The following is a 20,015-nucleotide window of genomic DNA, read 5'->3' on the forward strand; positions in this document are numbered from 1 at the left end:
TGTGAAAACAGCCAATAAGAGAACAGGGGCCGTTCTCAAGTAGAGGGAAAGGGGTGGTTGTGTCTGACCATAACAAATCCACAAAGATTTATAGGCAAGCTAGATGATGGGGATTGGAATTTGGACAAAGATTAAGACACATGTGACCCTGTAAACAAGAGATCTGAGAGCCGTTCAATACACAGGGCATGCAGAAATGGTTCTCTGCAGCTGCTTAAAGAAAAGTCAATGAATAGCTGGATTTTATAGTTAGACTTCTTTTTACCTCTCTAAAATGGCCTAATCCTAATTTACAACCTCAAAGAATTGACTCTGGCATTGTAAATAGGGATTTTTCATGCATGGCTCCACTATAGACAAGCTAAAATGGCTCTATGAGGCAACTTGAAAACTGATGTGAAACTAAACCACCGTGATAAATACACATCCAAAGCGAGAGGCTTTGCCACTCGAATCCTAATGGAGTGAACTTTTGTTAAGAGAGACAACAGCCTACAATCTCTGTCAATCAAAGTGTCATGTAAATCCCAAGGGAATTTTTTTTAGCCGCACAGAAGGATTCGACTATGGTCCTTTTCACCAGCTATAGTCTTGGTTACCATGGCCCTCGGCATGCCTAAGCTTTTATACAACATGTCAGTCATAAGTGATGATGAATAGGTCATCAAGGGTTAAAAAAGGGGGATAATCCTTGAAACATTAGGTTTTTGACTAACCATTTCAGTAAAAAACTAGCACCATGAAAGTGAGAATTATTTTAATTGTGTTTAGGCCTGAGAGGTAATTGGACATCTAGTGTGGGGCAAGGCTTTATCCTGTGACATTTTTTCTCAGCGGGAGTCCTCTGTGCAAGGCCAAAGAGGCTAGGAAGGGTGAAGGCAAATTAAAGTGAGTCTTCTCAGAAAGGGCCAAAATTACAGCACCAGGAACAACATATTTTCTTTATTTAGATGTTTGCTTTAAAGACTATTGCTGAATCTGAATCTAGTTAGTATTAGATATCATATACAGTGGCCGTATCTGGACAGTTATGTCATTATGATCACTAGAAATCAAAATATCACATTTATTTTTTAAGGAAGATAGCATAAACAAGCAAAATATTTAGCAAAAAGAAGTTTGTTAGGATTGAAATCATGAAGGAATAGATTGACTGTTGTGAACTTTGTGGTAGTCAGACATTAATGGAACATGTTCATAGTTAATGTGATAAGCTACACCTGAGGTAACTCAGTGGGTAGCCCTGTTGGTCCTCTTTTTCTGTCCCAGGAACAACTATAATTTACAACAACTTTAATTGCATACATTGTGTGTTCAAACCTTTTATAAGTGCTAAGTTCCAATCCGAAACATGCATCTAGTACCAGTTATCTACACAACATGACTGAAGCCCGGTTTATTTAATTTTGCACAAGTGGTGGTCATATCATCATATAGGATACCATTCACCTATAAGTGTGATAACATTTGCGCAAGCCGCTCCTATTACTGTCAGCAATGGATGCAGGGAGGATGAGCTGAGGCAGGATCTAGTCGCAGCAGTTTTTTAATAACCAAAAAACACTGAAATACAAACGCACAGGAAAATCAAGAAAACTGAACGTAAAGCAAACCACATTACAACTAACAAGAACGGACAAATAACAACAGACACCGATGACTATATATACACAGGATAACTAAGGAGGAAAAAAGGCACAGGTAGGGACTAATAAATCAACTGATGAATCACTTTGACAACAAATGCAAACATACTTACTTAGGGTACATTCACACTTTTTGGTCAGTTGTTGGGATTGACAACCACATTTACCTTCAGGTGTGATTCTCGAAATGTCCCCTTTCAACAACTTACAGCTTAAAGTAACGTCTCGAATACTGTCTGAATGAACATTCAACAGGAGTCAACCCCGTATTCTCTTCTACGTCGACCATGACCAAAGTAATTTCAAAGATGGCGACGTCCATAAAAAGGTCCTAGCAGTTTTGATACGACAAGAGTCCAATCATGCTGTGAGGTCATCCATCAAAAATGTATGAACCGTCAGCAGCTTTTATTTCCAGGTGGAGAGTGTCCAGGAGAACGAGAATTAGAGTTGGGCATAGAGCCATAGGCGGCCTTTGCAATACGGAGGCCCGTTTCAAAGAAACAGTTGGAAGCCCCCGACCCCCGAGATGAAAAAATCCGACAAAAACATTGTATGCAATGCGACTGCAATTACTTTAATATCTGTTATATTTAACAATTTTATCTCATATTTCACTCAATATTGTATTTATAAACAGATATATGAATTAATCAATAACTGCCATAAGTGCTTCAGGGGAATCTTCCTTTCAAAGCTGCAAATAAAGTCACATTTGTTATTTATACACATAACAAATATATAGCAAGCTAACGTTAGCTAGAAAGCCAAGAAAAACATAAACATCACAGATAATGTTAACTTCTTAGGATATTTTACACAAAACTTGGCAACCGTGAGCTAAGTAAATGGCACCGTGAAATACTCTCACGCAGTGGTGGACCCAGGAATTTTTCATAGGGGTTGCCGGGCAGGGGCCAGCATTTACTCTGGGGTGGCACAGAAAACTCATTATGCAAGCAAAGAAAGCACTCAACCACCCTTAAAATATTTGATTTTTTTTAAGCATTGTAGGTGTCCAAATCACAATGATAAATGATGTACAATAGCTAGTCTACAATGACATTTTATTGAAAGTTCACCAAATAACTTAGAAGTGTCATAATTTCCCAAAAACACCAAAGTAGACGAAAACCTACTGACTTTGGAGGGGTGCTTAGGATTGCCACGGGATGAAGCGCTCAGAGGACACAGTTGCAAAAAAGTCCTGGAAGATTCTACAGTGGCCATCACAAGGCGAGTTTCCATTACAGATTTGCGCAAAACTTTTTTCTAAATGTCGACAAAAAACTATTTCGAAATGACGCCGTTTCCATTAACCAATGTTATATGCGAACTAAAACTTCATTTTTTCCTCTTGCGATAAGTTAAATCATTCCAAAAACCATGGCAACGGACATTGGTAGGTTTATGTACTATATCCCAGCCACTGCACTAGCCATTATTATTAATCGAAGGAGATGTAAGCGTGTTTTCCAAGCATTAATGGTAAGGAACGACCCTTATACTTGTGAGCGGCACATATGAGGTGTTTCTGGGTGTTTCTCCCTCATATCTGCTTCGAGGTCTTGATTGTGGCATTTATTTGAGGTTTAGAATCCATTATTCCTGTAATTCTTTTGTCTTATATGAATTTGATAAAGAACTCTGTCTCGTATGATTTGTTCATTGCAAACAGCTGAAAGTCTGTAAATTTTGCCAATAAACCTGATTTGCAATGGGGGTCGAATAATTTCAATTTCAACTGTACCATCATTATACAATAACACTGACTTGTGCTGCAACTTAGAATTATCACACTGTCAATTGGCTTAAAGACAATTCATATTCAGTAAAACGTATCGATTAATCTGTACTTGACACTATCGAATGAGGTCACTGAATAACAGAATTGAATTAAGCTGAATGTTACAATATTATCTTCTGTAGAGCCACTTTATAGTTGTAATCATAACTGAAATGATTGATTCATGAGAATATTGCTTTGAAGCAATCTGTATTTTATAAAGTATATCCATATACCCTATATACATATCCTTGAAACTTGAATTTGATGGAATGCTCTTACCTTTTAACCTGATACATTTGTGACTTTTCACTATAAAATCCTGAGGTTAAATCTGTTTAACAAATAATGATTTTAAGAAATACACTGTATGAAAAGTGATATATCTTCACTGTTTGGAAAGAGAAACTATAACGTTTGTTAACTTCAGATACCAGAATGCAGTAAACATAAGAAAGAAGGATATAACTGGTAAAAATTTATTTCCCTGTAACTGAGTGGCATTCTTTAAAAAAGTAATAAAAGGTATTAGTAGGACAATGACATTGAATAACACTTCACACTTAGACTGTACATTTTTAAATCATAAAACCTTTAAATCAAAAATACAGTAGACCAAAGGAGAAGTGACAATTTTTTTAAATTTCAAAAGGTAAACTACTGTACATAAAGTGAAGATATGCAATTTTATATGTATTACTGTATTTTAGAGCTACACTTCATTAGTAACTAAAGAACATACTGTACATTGTAATTTTACTAAATTAAAAACTAAAACAACAGAACATAGCAGTCATTAATGTTACTACATCTAAAACTATTTTTAAAATAGTTTCAAGGGACAATAAATTATTGTGACAAATACATTCCATGCTTGGTTACAAAATTTGTTCTCATACCATTAACTACAGACAAAATGCATTTGTATTTGGCTGCAGACTAATACACATTTTAAAGGGGTCATGAAATGGAGAATCAAAATGTTATTTATATTTACACATATAAGTGGTAAAAAATAAAAATAAAAAAAATAAAAAAAACTGCAAGTTTCAGAACTCAAAACTAACTTCCCAGTTCAAAATATGAGTAATTCTTTTCTACCCTTCTGAAACATTCGGATTTGAAATCGGGAGAATTGTGATGTCATGATTCTATTTGACATGTTCATTTACATTGTCGTATGTAAACAAGGAGGTGTGTTCTGAACAACTCATTTCCGTCCATCAATCACGCAATACTGCTCATGGATAAAGATGTCAAGTAAGACGGTCAAACTCAGACGTTGTTCTGTTAGTGGATGTAAAGAAACTGCACTGCCAAAAACTTTGCTTTCCTAAAGATCAGAGCATTACAAATGCATGGCTGTATTAGTTTTAATGACGTGTCTGAGCAACTGCTTCACATTTCACAAAGGAATGTTTTGTGAATTATTCTTATTCGGAGGCAACGCCGGCTAAAAAAAAGATTTATTTATTTACAGTGTGTTAAATGTCAAACCAGCATTTAATGCTATTAAGACTCCAAGCATATCATTGAGTGTTGCTAAGAAAATCAGTTCGTACCCGAATCAGAAATATTTGCATGAGTTGAATATATTTTATTATAGTGTATGTTACCGTTGCTATTATTAAACATTATATAGAGATATTTGGTTACATTTATGTTGCTTTTCCATTTGATTAACCTTAAATGCTTTAATTAATTTTGTGCAATGTGTTTTTGGAGGAATTCTTACTTTGTTTATACCTTGTAATAAATCTAGGGGTAAACACATAGGGGAGCAAATATTATCAACTATTCAGCAGTTTGTACGCCACTATACATCTTACATCAGACCAGAATATGACAAAGTGTTGCCACTAAGAATAAAATTTGCCATTAAATTAAATGCTTAACAGTTGGCAAATGAGTGAGATAGAATGTAAAGTCCCCCTGTAGTCAATAATTGTATCCCTTAAAACTCATCTTTGATCACCAAAATTACATATTTAAAAGTTTTTTCCTTGAATTTTTTTTTCTTCATGCCTTAAAATAGCTTGAATGTAACTCTACATCCTTGCCTCATTTATTATACACGGTTCTATGAATATGCAAAAAATTTGCTCCGAGATCCACTTGTTGACGATCACACATTGCCGTGATTGGTTACAAGGTAGTTTGTGACGTCAGAAACACCAGCGATTTCAAACCGTGTTATTGAGACTGTCTTTTGTCTTTTGTTCACTGCAGTTTTAAAGAGAAAATACTCAGCAATGGTGTTGACTTATGAATTTGCACATGGTTTGTCTTAAATCATTATTAAAAACACCATAGACAAATAAACAACATTAAAAACTTGATTTTCACCACTGGGGGACTTTAAACTTATAGATTCTTTTGTAATACAAGTAATATTAGAACTTTTAAAACTAGTGAAAATTAAGCAAGCAATTACCAATCCGACTGTTGCAGTCTTTGTGGTTGTGTTGTTTAAATTTCTTCTTTCTCAGACTCAAAAATTTCACAGCACTTGCCATCTCAAGTATCAAAACACATGAAATGCTGTAAAGGAGGGCGTGGATACGGTGCAAAGAAGTTAACCAATCACAGCAGTGTGCGTTTACTTCTGTTTCTGCAAGAGGTAACACCCTTTGAAAATTAGTGTTTTTCACAGAGAGTGAAAATGAGGATAGAAAATAATTTATAAATATTAGACCTTTTTTTTGTTCAAAATAGTTGACGAACTTTATAAACTAACTTAGAGAAACATAATATAAACATCTGAAACTGCATTTTAAGACCCCTTTAATCCAGGGAATTATTGTGGTGAATCAGTAGTGCTTACATTTTTTATCTATTGCTTTTATCTACTGCACTAGGTTGCATCTTAAAAACAAACAAACAAAAAATAAGAATAATATTACAGTACCACAAATGCCACAGGCATAATCTAAATGTAGAATGTTTCTGTTTTGTAATCATTTCTATATGCAACCTTGTATATTTTTATACATCAGAAAAAGAAAAGAAAAAATCCTCTGGTTTTACACCTTTAGCTTTTTTTTCAACAAATGCATGCACATTTATAAATAATTGGTTGCATCCAATTTAAAGTTTAAAGCTTAGCATCGCATCCCATTTAACGGCTCATTATACAGGGTTGGGAGTAGGTCAACAATGGACATAAAAAAAAAGTGTGTGCTTTTAACTTTTTTCGTCAAGCCAAAAATGGAAGGTGTTACAGTAAGTGCACATAAGAAATGTTTGACTGCTCAACATATCCGCAGGAGTATCTTAACGATTGAGAGGTGGAGGGTGGCCACCTTATGTCCATTTGCTTCCCACAAAACACTCAACACACTCTCATCCTTTTACAGCTTAAGCATAAAGAAGACCTCGTTGTCTGGGCTCAAGGGGCTTTGTTGGGGCGGTCCTGGTGGAAGCTGGCTCAAAAGATCCAAGCTTGCACAAGGACTGTGGGGTACACTACAAGCTCCTTCAGGATTGCCACGCTCCTCGATGGGGCTCCCAGATGTCCTGTTCAGGCTTTGTAGCCGCTGCCTCTCTTGGGCCTGCCTGGCACGGTTAGCAATGTATCTCACCCGACTCTGGCTCCGTGAGGAACTCCTCCGCAAAGAGGGCATCTCCTCTTCTTCCTGTCCCACTTCGGAATCGATCCTGCACTGAGCAAAGTCTTTGCTTGTAAGGGGTTCCACATCAGTGAGCTGCTTGAGCTGCTCTGTTAGGTCATTCTGGGGTTTTCTTAGATTTTTCCCTTGTTGGCGGCTTGGCCTCACAATGAAACTGCGACTAATGCTGCGATACTTGCTCTCAAAATTACAGACAATATCATCTGAAGTGAGATCTCCAAGACTTTTGGATTTTGAGTTGCTGTCCATGTCTTTTGTTGAGGGGATGGTTGACCTCTTGGAGACAGCAGCAGCAAGCGTGGATGACTGCTTTAAGCCCTCCATGTACAACCTACTCCACGTGTGGCGCCTCTGCATGGGCCGGCTAGGGTCTTTCTCGGCCACCAGAGGCCTAGGCTGTAACTCGTCCTCTGGCTCGCACATCTGACCATCCCGCAGGTTGGGGTTGGACTTGCTCTTGCTGACGCGTGAGACGCTGCATGCCACAATGGTTGACCGAGGCTGGTTGGTCCTGTTGGGCAATGACACCTGGTTGTCCGAGTAGTCCCGGGCAGCACTAAGACAGGTAAGGCTTTTCCTGGAAAGGTTGGGCAAGGACAAATCAATCACAGTGTCATTGGATGAAATGCTGGAAGACGATGACACACTATCCCGATGGCTGCTGGGGTCGAGTTTGCTCCAGAGCCTGTCATTTATAGTGGCGTCAATAGAGACTTCGGGGACCACTGATGGGCCGTCTGCTTTTTTTACCGCCTTCATTTGTCCTTCACTTTTGGTTCTTCTGACAGGGGTCCTCAGTCCTGTTTGCAGGCTTCGTCCAATTTCTCTGTCAAACACCCCCTTCAACGCCTGAATCCTTTGAGAGCTCTGAATAACAGTTGTTGCCTTTACAGCATCTATCTCTAGAGTCTGTCCTCTTTTTATTTCAGCGATGTTGGGGTTAATGTCTGCTTTTTGCACAACCTCACCATCTGTCTGGTCTGGTAGAGGGGGCGTATCACATCCAATGTCAAGGTAATTTGTGGAAAGTGAAGAGTTGATGTGGCTATTCCAAGAATCCTTGCCTCTGATGCTGTATGGACCAATACACTCGGTTAGTGCAAATGATTTCAGAATGTCCTCATTATTTTTCATGGTGCTGAGATTTTCCCCATTGGAAGATGTTGTTATTGCTGAGGATGGTGAAGACAATGTAGTGGAGGGACAACGGGGTGAGGTATCCAGAGGGCTTTGTGTTGAGGTCAAAGGAGTGTTCTCCTGAAATTGCTCAGAAATGGATTCCAGACATGAGGCGTTCAGAGATGGAGTTGGACTCTGCACTTCAGAATTTTCTGGAAGCACATAACAAGCAGAAAAATACTAGATATAAATAGGGACACTTAAAATGCAGTTAGAGATAAGAAAAATCACACAATGAGACTGCATAAAATATATCATGAATGTCAACAACATACAGTTTTGCTCATGAATGAAATAATGCAATTTTGTACTGCAAAAAAAATAAAAAATAAAAAATAAAAAATAAAGTTGAAGTGTGTAATTTCTGTAACACGTGTACATTTTTGTCTGCCATTGTTAAGAAAACATAGACCAGCCCTCAAATTAACACCATTGGTTGAGTCAACGTTGCTGTGTAAGAGTAATGTTTTGATAGACCCACAGAGACATGGTATTTGCACTTTTGTGGGAAATCAACCTACAAATGGCTTAAAGTTGTCTCTGCATATTAAACTCAAGAGTTAAAAAAAATAATAATAATAAAATAAAAAAATACACACTTCAGCTTTAAGCGCAGTTCAACAAAACCAGATATTTAGACACAAACGTTTGTATTTAAATAAATAAAATATAATACAATGATTTAAAAGAAACTGACAAAACAATACAATACAATACATGAATAAATAAATAAATAAAAAGAATTAGATTTGGTATATATATATTCATAGTTCATATATATTCATTTTTCTTGTCATGCAAATCCCTCTCTCATTGATGATCAACGTTTAAAAAAAAATTATTAACACTTAACAATAAGGTTCATTTGCTAACATTAGTTAATGTATTAAGTAACATGAACTAACAATGATAAATAGATTTATTACAGTATTTATTCATATTAGTTAATAAAAATACAGCTGTTCATTGTTTGTTCATGTTAGTTCACAGTGCATAAACTGATGTTAACAAACACAACCTTTTATTTTAATATTGTATTAGTAAATGTTGAAATTAATATTAACTAAGATTTATAAATGCTGAAGAAGTATTGTTCATTCTTAGTTCATGTTAAATAAGGTAATTAACTAATGTTAACTAATAAACCTTATTGTAAAGTGTTTCCAAAAAAATATTTAAGCCCAAATGCAAATATATCAATATATAAAGCCCAATCTATTACATAAAATAATAGCAGACCTTTCCTCAACAAGTATCTTGATTTGATCATCATGTCCATAAAGTAAACAATGTGAGTTATGTGCTTAAGTTTTCTGTATGATTTATGGTAGTGATGATAATACTTTATTTGTCCCCCAGAGAGAAATTTGTTTTGGACATACATTTGAAGCTGCATAACAAGATGACACATTAATAACAATCACATACAGTAGTGCATGTCATTCACACTAAAATTCAATGTATGATGAATATAACAGGCATCATGATGATTTAAAAAAACAAAAGTTAAACTTGCTTAAGCAAAAAAGCTGAAAAATATTTTTACCTGGTAATTGGCCAGCCCCTCAGTTTTGCACTAAGGATAGAAAGCATGCAAGAAGGAAGGAACAAACAGGCATTTTAGGAGAAGTGCAGAATGAAACAGAAGGACTCAGTGTAGTAGAAAAAGGAGATGGTACACCAGGAAAATGCACTGACACAACATGAATGCTTTGTAAGATAACCATAGATAGAGACACAATAAAGAACGAGGGCATGGGAAGGTTAATGTTTAGAGATCTAATTAGTTGTAATGACTAAGAGGGTTAGCACAAACATCACGAGGAGCTTAGAACCTACGATGTGTGTGATACCTTTAGGAATAAGAAAACAGCTGCATCCTCTCATTCATAAATCATATGATACACCCCTCCTCCCCACTAACCCAACTCACACATCAATATGCAAGAACATAGCTATAGTCAATATTCCCCATGTAGAAAACCCGTGATTTCTAGACCTGCCCCAGTTGTAACACCAAGCATCTGGTTTGTGTTTGCTCAAGAGCGTGGGACAGGAACACATTCTCACTACTTATATAAGAGTCTTGTGACTCTCACAGTCTTGTGACAGCACTACCATCAGTTACTTGGCAGCATTAATAGAGAAATAAATGTATACAACGAAATATGTACAGTTTTACCAGTAGTGTTACCACATCTTTTGATCCGTTAATTTCAATTTTACACATACACAAATGGCATATCAGAAATATATATTAATTATATCCACTATGTACATTTTAGTTGTTATTATTTTTATTGAAGGGTAACTCTCGCCAAAATGCAACCTAGGGTCTTTTTGTTAATCTACCTGAGGCAAATTTTCGTTTTAAAAGCATAATTAGAATGGAAACGCCACTTTTAAGATTGACCGTATTTTCGTTTTCGGTCAAATTGCCTTTTGAATGGGATGTCTTGGGGCACTTCTATGATAGCATCAAAATCGATATTTTTAAAACACTAATAAGGCTCGACACAATATGAAACTTTGCTCGAAGTATCACCAGGGGCTCTACACATGAACTCCAGCATTGAGAACATTGTTTGTGTACACAGAGTTTACTAAAAAGAAAGATTTTGAACAACTCACTGTAGCTGTGTAGCTGTGTTTTGACAGTCAAAAATAGTTGATCTACGAATGCAACGTAACAGGAGAGTAAAGGTGGAAAGCTCCTAAAGCTTAGTTCCATATAAATTCACGAATGATTTGTTGTTTTGTCGTTAGTGAAAATCAATATTGACCTTGTATTTGAAAAAGGATGCTCATATAAGAAGCAATACTAAAATTCAGAGTCAGTTCATTCACATTCGGAGATCGACTATTTTTGACTGACAAAATGCCGGCGGACACAGCTATAGTGAGTTGTTGTGAGTCTTGGTAAATCTGAGACATTGTTGAGTTCTCCTACAGTAATTGCTCTCTATTTAATCTCATTGAATTATAAGAAAAACAAATTTTCTTTCTTAAAGGGATAGTTCACCTAAAAATGAAAATTATCCTATGATTTACTCACCCTCAAGTCATCCTCAATATGACATCATTCTTTCAGACGAATACAATCGGAGTTATATAAAAAAATGTCCTGGCTCTTCCAAGCTTTATAATGGCAGTGAATTGCTGTTTCTGTTTTGAAGTCCATAAAAGTGCATCTATCCATAATAAAAGTGCTCCACACGGCTCCGCGGGGTTAATAAAGGCCTTCTGAAGCGAAGCGATGAGTTTGTGTAAAAAAAAAAATCATATTTTACACGTTTCCGGCCAAACAGCCATACGCAGCCTAATGCACAACTTAAGCAACTTGTGACGTCGGAAGTAGCGTGGAGTATCGTGGCGTAGCGTAAAATCAGCAGTACATCGCATTACTTGCATAAATTGCGCTTAGACTTAAAGGCAGGGTAGGCAGGTTTTTTCTAAAAAACGTTTTCCCAAATTTGTTTAAACTTTCTTTATATACCAATACATAATTAAAATGTAAGTACTCTGAAAAAGAGAGTATAAAAATCGAGTGTCTGTAGTCCTCTCAGGGCTGCAATAAACACAGCTACTTATTTCCATTCGCAACGAATGAAATGATTCGCTGGGCGACTGTCACTCTCCCTCGCTACCATGGCTACCACCCCTGCTGCTACAGGAGCTGCCCACATGCGCGCACCCGTTTGACTCGAGGAGGGGAAGAGGCACGGAAGCTAGGAAGAATCACAATTATGGCAGAGAAAGAGCAGTCAAAATTCCCAGTACCTGCACATACAGTCAGCGAAGGCAAACAAGGCAAAAAAAGGAAGACAGTATTCGAAAAGGCTATGACCAAAAAGTCTTTGGATAAAGCAAGAAGTCAGATGAGAGTCAATATCGGCGTGGCTTTCCAGTGGTGGCGACAACTGAGGGACCTCAAGGGGCTGAAAAGTGACGTTAGTTAGTTGTTTATATTCATAATGATAAAGTTAGGTATTTTATTACATGCGATTCTGACATGATGTCACTACATGCACTGCGCTCCTCTCCGCACGGCGCTGGCAAACGCGTCCTCCAGCTGAGCGGTCGGCATTGCGCGTTCATGTGTTTTGGGGGCGTGGCTTTGGAAGGAGCCCAGAAGGGAGGGGGTGGGAGTGAATGGAATAAGTAGCTGTGTTTATTGTAGTTTATTCTGCAAGTTAGTTAGTTTATTAGTTTATTCCAGAGAGGACTACAGACACTCGATTTTTATACTCTCTTTTTCAGAGTACTTACATTTTAATTATGTATTGGTATATAAAGACAGTTTAAACAAATTTGGGAAAAAGTTTTTTAGAAAAAACCTGCCTACCCTGCCTTTAAGTGGAATCCGTGTGTTTGGCCGGAAGCTAGTTATTTTACTTTATAAAGTTTTAAATACAGATTTTTTTATTTTTATTATACAAACTCATCGCTTAGCTTCAGAAGGCCTTTATTAACCCCTCTGAGCCGTGTGGAGCACTTTTATGAAGGACAGATGCACTTTTATGGACTTAAAAACAGAAACAGCAATGCACTGCCATTATAAAGCTTTGAAGATCCAGGACATTTTTTAATATAACTCGTATGTATTGTTTTCTTCTGAAAGAAGAAAGTCATATACACCTAGGATGACTTGAGGGTGAGTAAATCATGGGCTAATTTTCATTTTTGGGTGAACTAACCCTTTAAGGAATGCTATGTTGTTATCAGGTCAAAAAGCTAATGAGGTTTTACAAAGGGAATTATGGACCAAATATCACAGTAATTAATGCTAATGTTGGCAAAACCTTGCTCCATAATCATTTCACAAATCAATTACTTTAAAATCACAAAGAAACAATGATGGATGCCCTAATTGTGTTAGCTAGGGAGTTTTGACCCCACTGTCTTGCCTGCAAATCTGGTTTTATGATATTTAAGAACACATAAACTAAAAGGAAATGGTGGGCAAATGCACAATAAAACAATATCCAACAGTAATTCTTAATATACTGTGATAGGTTCTCATTGATGACATTGCACAGTGGAGATGAGCCTTCAATGAGATCCACACCACCCGCAAGGTCTTTGGAGGGTATCTGTTGGGTTCCATCACAACCTACTGAAATCTATATTACTGAGGCACTGGGACATTCTAAAACTGAAGATCCATCTAACTGCGGACACCTTACCAGCGAAAAACAAGGGGGATTTACTGCGGATCTCCTCCATTTTCTGGGCAAACAGAGCATTCATCTCACGCTGCAGTGTCCCCGCGGCCCGTTTCCGGTTCTCCATTCCCCGTGGTGGAAAGATGGTGGGTAGATCAAGGCTGGTCAAACTGTCACAGCTGCTAGAGTCACTGTCAAACAATCTCTTCATGTCATCCACCGATCTAGTCTCGCTGTAGTTGCTGCCATAGTTGGGTGGTGCAGGGCATTGCTGACAAAGGCTAGTTTTGCCGTCTGGAATTGGAGGAGGTGGGGTGCATGGGGACTGAAAGAGCCGGCGTGGAACGCTACATGAGCGAGCATTTCTGAGAGGTAGGTCTTCAGTGGGGTGAAGGGGTTGTGCAGCCAATGTTTGCCGGAGCTTTGCCCTTGATCTAGGTAAGGGTACAGGCTTCGGTAGAGCATGGGGGTCTAATTTGGGCTTTGAGTCAGTTTGGGCCAAGGCTTGTGGTTTGAGTATGGGCTCTGGCTGAACTTGTCTGGAAGCAGTTGGAGACCGAGATGCCCTTTCAGGTCTAATGGGAGCAGGAGTGCATTGGATGAAGGTGCTTGTATCCTTCCTCTCCAATTCAGGACTCTCCTTGGAACCAATTACACACTTTATGCAATTGGAAGTCATCCCAACCCGACCGTAGCTGTTGATAGCAACACGTGCAAACACACCCGGCTTCTCATCCAGTGGATCCTGGAGTCGCAACTTGTTGGCTCGCTTCAGAGGTTCGCTCACTGCACCCCTGTTTCTGTAAGGTGTTGCACGGGGCTCAGGATAAAAGAAAGTACTCTTACCTTTACTGTCGTCAGGGTGAAGCTGCCCGTTGGTGCCATGATCCCATGATTTGCCAGGCGCGCTATCTCCATTGTGGTGGACAAGTGGCCCCTCTTCCGATTCTCGCTCTTCACTGGCACCCTCCGAGCTGCAATCTTTTGTGTCAATGGAGATCTCAGGGAAGCCCCTCTTGACTTTGGGTTGGCCCTTGGTGGGGGCACTGGCTGTGCGGCGCAGGAGGTGAGCACCGAAGGTGGTCTTACGTTTGAGCAGAGCAGCAGCATGGCTGTCGAGAGACGCCTGCTTTGGGTTTCTGTGAAACAGTCCTTTTATACCACTGACTGCTCGAACCTGCAATGGGACATCAGAAAAATGGGTAGGCAATATGAATCTAAGGATGACTTATGGAATCATCTAAACACTATAACAAATAACTAGGCTGTCACTGAATTGTTTACAATTTAAAACATATGGGGAGCTACTCTTTCAATCCGCTTCACAATTAATCATAAGTCTTCTTCAAACTTATTAACCAAACAAAATATGTGTACCAAACCACTTTTGACTTCTGCCCAGCTGGAAAAAATAGCTTAAACCAGTTTAAGGTTGTTTGCTGGTCCTTAGGTGGCCTTCCCAAGTGTCTTTCTAAAGCCATCAAACCAGACCAGTCTGACAAGTAGAAATGATTCTACTTCAGAAGGCAATGACTTCTTTGATCTACTTTGTCTTATGATGCAGCCGAGATTGGTGGCCAACTAATCATAATGGGTTGGTTTAAGCTTTTTACAGCATCGAATAGAGACACAAAAACACAACAAAATACTTTTTTTTCTTACCTGCTACACGATCAACATCATTTGATGAGTTTTTTTAGTTTAAGAAACATGATAATTTACCAAGATTTATCCACAAATTGTCAGTTAAATTCTGTTATAATATAATGCAACAACTTCCTGTATTAAATGTGTCATCTTTAGAAAGCAGTGACATTTTAAATAACAAATGTTATGACAGATGTAGCAGAATTTAGTATCATCAGACAAATGTGGGTGATCAACACAGACATTTAAACATGAAGATGCAGACAATGTTGGGAAATTGTAGTGGTAATGTTAATAACTGAGAAATGTGAATAAATGTCAAGTGAAAGGTGATAGGACATTCATGTCCAATCATCTCTGATGAAAAAAATGACACTGGATTATTTGTTAAAATAATGTAGGTGATGCCTAGCTTTTTTGGAATAGAAAAGCAAGGTTTTGAAATCTTTATTACATTATGTTAATAATTACAGAGATATTTAAGATTTTATTTTCTCTCAAAATAAACAGCCATTTCTCTGCATAACACCCAGTGTCATTTCATGAACCGTATTCAAGTAGATCCATGTGAGAGTTCAGCCATCTGATCTCTTCACTAATGATGCATCAAATAACTTCATGCATTTGCTAGTAAATGTAGTGCATTTATGCAAATCCACACAGTTACGACAGCTAGCTTTTGAGAACACAAGATATTTTTTGACTCAAAAAAAGGATGTAAAAAAGTACCTGCTAAATTCCAGCTCTCATAGTAGACCTTCATAGTCATGGATAGGAATAGAGAGGATGTAACGCACTTCACAAACCAAGATCAACGCATTTCTCTCATGGACTCTACTGCTTGAGTGCTCTATTACTGCGAACAAGGCAGCCAAAGCCCTATCATTGCCCTTAAATGCCCTGAGTTAAGTGAAATAGGAGTGAACGCTGTCGCCTGCTATATGGACATTGGCACTGGATCTGCTTTAGGGGTCAATGAGAATGCAGCCAAGGAAGGAAGTCACAATTATGTCACAACTCATTTTGCATGAGTTGGCATGGTGAAAGCTAGCAAATGAATCAGGGCTTAACCGCTCACTGGGGGGAACGGGAGGGGTTTGCAAGGAGCATGCAGGGTGCTGATTGGGTCTCACTACACCTGAGTTTTGAACGAGGATCCTAATAATTTCCTGCCTCTATAGACAGCTAAGATGGGTGCACTGAAATCACAAACATAAGAGAAAGAGAAGTAAGAAACAGAGAAAGAGAGAGAGGGGAAAAAAACAGACAAACTACACAAAGAACATTTGTTGTTGACGCCGAATGTTAAGGGGACACATTATGGACAAAAGCATGGCATAAGTAAGCAGTGAGCATGTTTACAACATCATGTGTCACTTTGTATGAATAAGGTACAAACTTTCTCATTTTTATAGCATTAGAGGTGCAAATATAGATATATTTGATAAATCTAACATAAAATTAACCTATAGCATGAAAAATAGGTAGTAGATACAGGTCTGTATCACTCTCATTTAAATGGTTATTAACAATTATTATGGTAATTAACAATTAAAATAGCTGTAGTGTTGACTGCATTAATTAAAACAACTATTGAACCCAGTTAACCAAGCTGACTTGAAGAAAACAATATTTTTTATGGGAATTTCTTGGAAACTCACATGCATATCAGAATGGGTACCAGGATTGCAGATTCAGACTGCTGGTATCACTGCTGATATCAGTCAGTAGGAGCTAGCTGTCATGATTCCTGTCTTGTATTCCCCTGATCTTGTATGGACTTTTATGTTATTTCCTGTTTTGCACCATGTTTTGTAGTCCTTTGTAGTTTTTATTGTTGATTAGTTATTTGATTGTTCCTAGGTGTGTCTTTTAGCCAATCACCCCTTGTGTATGTATACCATATATACCACTGGGGGTTCCTCATGTTCCTTGTCTTGTGTTGTCCTTCTATGGATCTTACGTGCTTGTTGTCAGTTCTGTTTGCCTTCCTTGCCTGTGTCTGGATTTATCAGTTTTGCCTGAATTTACTTTTATTATGTTTGCTGCATTTGGATCCTACCCCTGTTCCTCTGCCACCGTTACAAATTATCTGTGACGCTCAGCTTGATCATGCCCCAATGGGATCCTAGTTGGACTCTAGATTGTATTGGATTTTATATCAACCTGGCATTGCTGCTGAGCGGGTCTGCTTTTACTGTGGGTAGTGTGACAGGTACATCATGAATATCGCATTCATCCTCCACGACACCCACAGTAAAAGCAGACTCACTCAAAACATGGCGCAAAACAAGAAATAACATAAAAGTTCACACAAGACCAGGGGAAAACAAGACAGGAATCATGACACTAGCTATAGCTCTCTCTCTCTCTCTCTCTCTCTCTCTCTCATCAAGCTCGTATATTTAAGTTCAGTAATTTCACTTAAATGACAATTAATAGGTCATTTTCATTGCCAATTAAGTGAAATCTATATATATATATATATATATATATATATATATATATATATATATATATATACAGATAGCTCCTACTGACTGATATCATATATTTATTTTATAATTTTTTTTAATAACTTTTGCCTATTTATTTGTTATTTGTTTATGGTGTTTGTTTGATATTCATTGCTAGAAAGTAATAAAATCACATAAATCAGGATTTTCATCATCAATTTGGGTTACGGAGTTGCAAACCACATATAACATTTATTTTTAAATAAAACAGCTCATATAATATTTATTTTGACTTCATAAGGTTGATAATCTATATTTTGTGAAATCCTTTTACTGATTTGTAAAAAAAAATAATAAAAATAAATTACTTTGTTTTTTAAAAAGAGTTTCAGGTCCTGTTTTGTACTATATAGATGTTATATGAGTCTATAAATATAAAAAAAAAATACTTTGATAAAATGAGTGTTTTAAATGAGTAGTTTAAAATTAGTAGGCAGGGAATCTTTCAAGTAATTTCTTTTTTGATGGAGTACAGTTATCTATGATACCATTTAGCTATATTAAGAACCTACTGTGACAATCTACAACAAATTATTAAACCGGCATATTTACTGTAAATGTGCAATGCCTAATGACCAGAATAAATATTAGAAAGTTAGAGACTTTTTTTCCACAGTCTTTTAACATGATTAGAACAGAGTATTTTTTGAATTGCAGACTAACAATGCCAGATATGGCCCTTGGCACACAGCAGCACCAAAATATTTGTTCTGTTAACCACATGAGGTGCCCACCTTACTGGTGATGTCATTCACTGTAACATGAACAAAGATGGAAGCTTCCTCCATGCCTTCCAAATACACATGCCGGTAACCTGACAATCAAATATAGACAGATAATCAGGCATAAGCAGTACACTTTAATTAATGACTTAATACTTGACAAAAATATATGCCAAAGACTACTGATTTTTTTCTGATCTTTTTTTTTTCTGATATGTAAAATTAAATTGGTACCTGGAATCATGCTGTTAAAGGCGATGGTCCTCTGGCCAATAAAATCTTGGCCAATCGGGTCATGATCCCAAACCAGGAAGCGTATAAGAGCAATCTCTGGCATGTGAAGAGTGAAGACGAGTGTCTCCTCCCACATAGGATTAAATCCTGAGAGAAAAAGATAGAGGATGGGGTATTAGAATTAAATAGGCTTATTTTATGCAGAAATAATGGAAAGGATGAGAGGATTGGAGGTGTCAAAATGTTCACATTCACCTACCTTTTTCACTCAAACAAAATTACCTGCTTGACATTCCCAAACCAGGCAAAATAGGCCACTTAACTGAAATTGCTTTCCTCAGAGTGGCTGAATAACTTAAACTTGCAAGAGTACCGTTACACTCAAATGTTGTCATGGATTTGTCCATTGTTTTTAACAGATATAGGGTCCTTCTTAGACAAAAAGCTCTAACATACAAGTTGACAAAGATAATTTTCAATATCCTGTACCCTATAGAGTCTGAGGTCCCACATGGCTCTATTCTTGGGCCAATGTTTTTCTCTTTTTTACCTGGTGTCATTATGAAAAACAACCCAGACAAGAGTAAGCAGTTCCTCAACAATCCCTTCCAAAATGATGGCCCTTCATGACACTTTGTGTTCTATAACATAAAGAAAACCAGCCCATTTCCAAACCTCAATTGCACACAGACACCCCGAGAAGGTTACCCTTTACAAAATTGCATCTACATATCCCTTAATAGTCTGCATTTGACAACACCCAAAATGCTGTCAAGTTCCAATTTCCAAATTATGCTATACACTACCACTAAATCAAACCTCCACTTTTCAAATAACACTTAATGACACTTCAAATCTCAGTCACTTTATTTTTTTATCTTTAATTATCTCAGTACCGCTTTATATGCACCTGTGAATCACAGTGAATCAGAAAATAAATGCAAATGTAAATCAAATTCATGAATTATTGAATTGTTTGGTTGCCGAGTGATGTAGTTTGAGGTGAGATCTAGTACAAGTATCATGCATAAATATACTGCACCTCCTCCAAACAAACACATATACAAATGAACACTCCAAGTAATGGCCTCACGGTTTAATGACACTTTACTGACCAATCCCCCAACAATAAAAGGTTAAATGTGCACACTGTGTTGTTTGTGTGTATAATATAGAATCTGTCATGGGATATTGCTCTCTCACCGTTGTCATCAACCACTCTGGTTTGCTCTTTGCAGCAATCCACTGGTAGACCAATAATCTCCACTTCCACAAATGGGTCAATTATCTAAAGAAGAAGCATTTAAAAAAGATTTAAAACATCCCAAAATCAAACTATGCAACTATTGTTATTTGTTACAGTACCTGTTTAAACATCTCAAGATAAAATTCCTCAAAACTTCTAAGGGACACATATTTGCTTCATACCTGTGTCATTTGTAGGTAGTGATTTGCACATAAATACAGAGTTTAAGCATACTGTAGGCTATT

General features: G+C 37.4%; 2 protein-coding genes across 2 annotated transcripts in view; both read right to left on the minus strand.

The window, feature by feature from the left end:
* Nucleotides 1-3,897: 3,897 nt before the first annotated feature.
* LOC309513541 (1-phosphatidylinositol 4,5-bisphosphate phosphodiesterase eta-2-like) overlaps nucleotides 3,898-20,015 on the minus strand; it is a 140,317-nt gene continuing 124,199 nt past the window's right edge. Inside the window, exons 19-23 of the mRNA XM_082189435.1 lie at nucleotides 19,728-19,812; nucleotides 18,525-18,671; nucleotides 18,303-18,382; nucleotides 14,252-14,582; nucleotides 3,898-8,392 (exon numbers count right to left, since the gene is read on the minus strand). Of these exons, the coding sequence (XP_082045561.1) occupies nucleotides 6,783-8,392; nucleotides 14,252-14,582; nucleotides 18,303-18,382; nucleotides 18,525-18,671; nucleotides 19,728-19,812 (2,253 nt within the window). The 3' untranslated portion in view covers nucleotides 3,898-6,782. The remainder of the gene's footprint in view (nucleotides 8,393-14,251; nucleotides 14,583-18,302; nucleotides 18,383-18,524; nucleotides 18,672-19,727; nucleotides 19,813-20,015) is intronic.
* On the minus strand, nucleotides 9,828-14,246 carry LOC309512826 (uncharacterized protein; the record flags this gene model as incomplete). The annotated part of the gene is made up of 1 exon (XM_082188553.1): nucleotides 9,828-14,246. A coding segment is annotated over one exon (900 nt), but the record flags the coding sequence as incomplete, so codon positions are not given.

This window comes from Leuciscus leuciscus (assembly GCF_965113295.1).
Source record: "Leuciscus leuciscus genome assembly, chromosome: 13".
In the NCBI taxonomy this organism is placed as follows: Eukaryota; Metazoa; Chordata; class Actinopteri; order Cypriniformes; family Leuciscidae; genus Leuciscus; species Leuciscus leuciscus.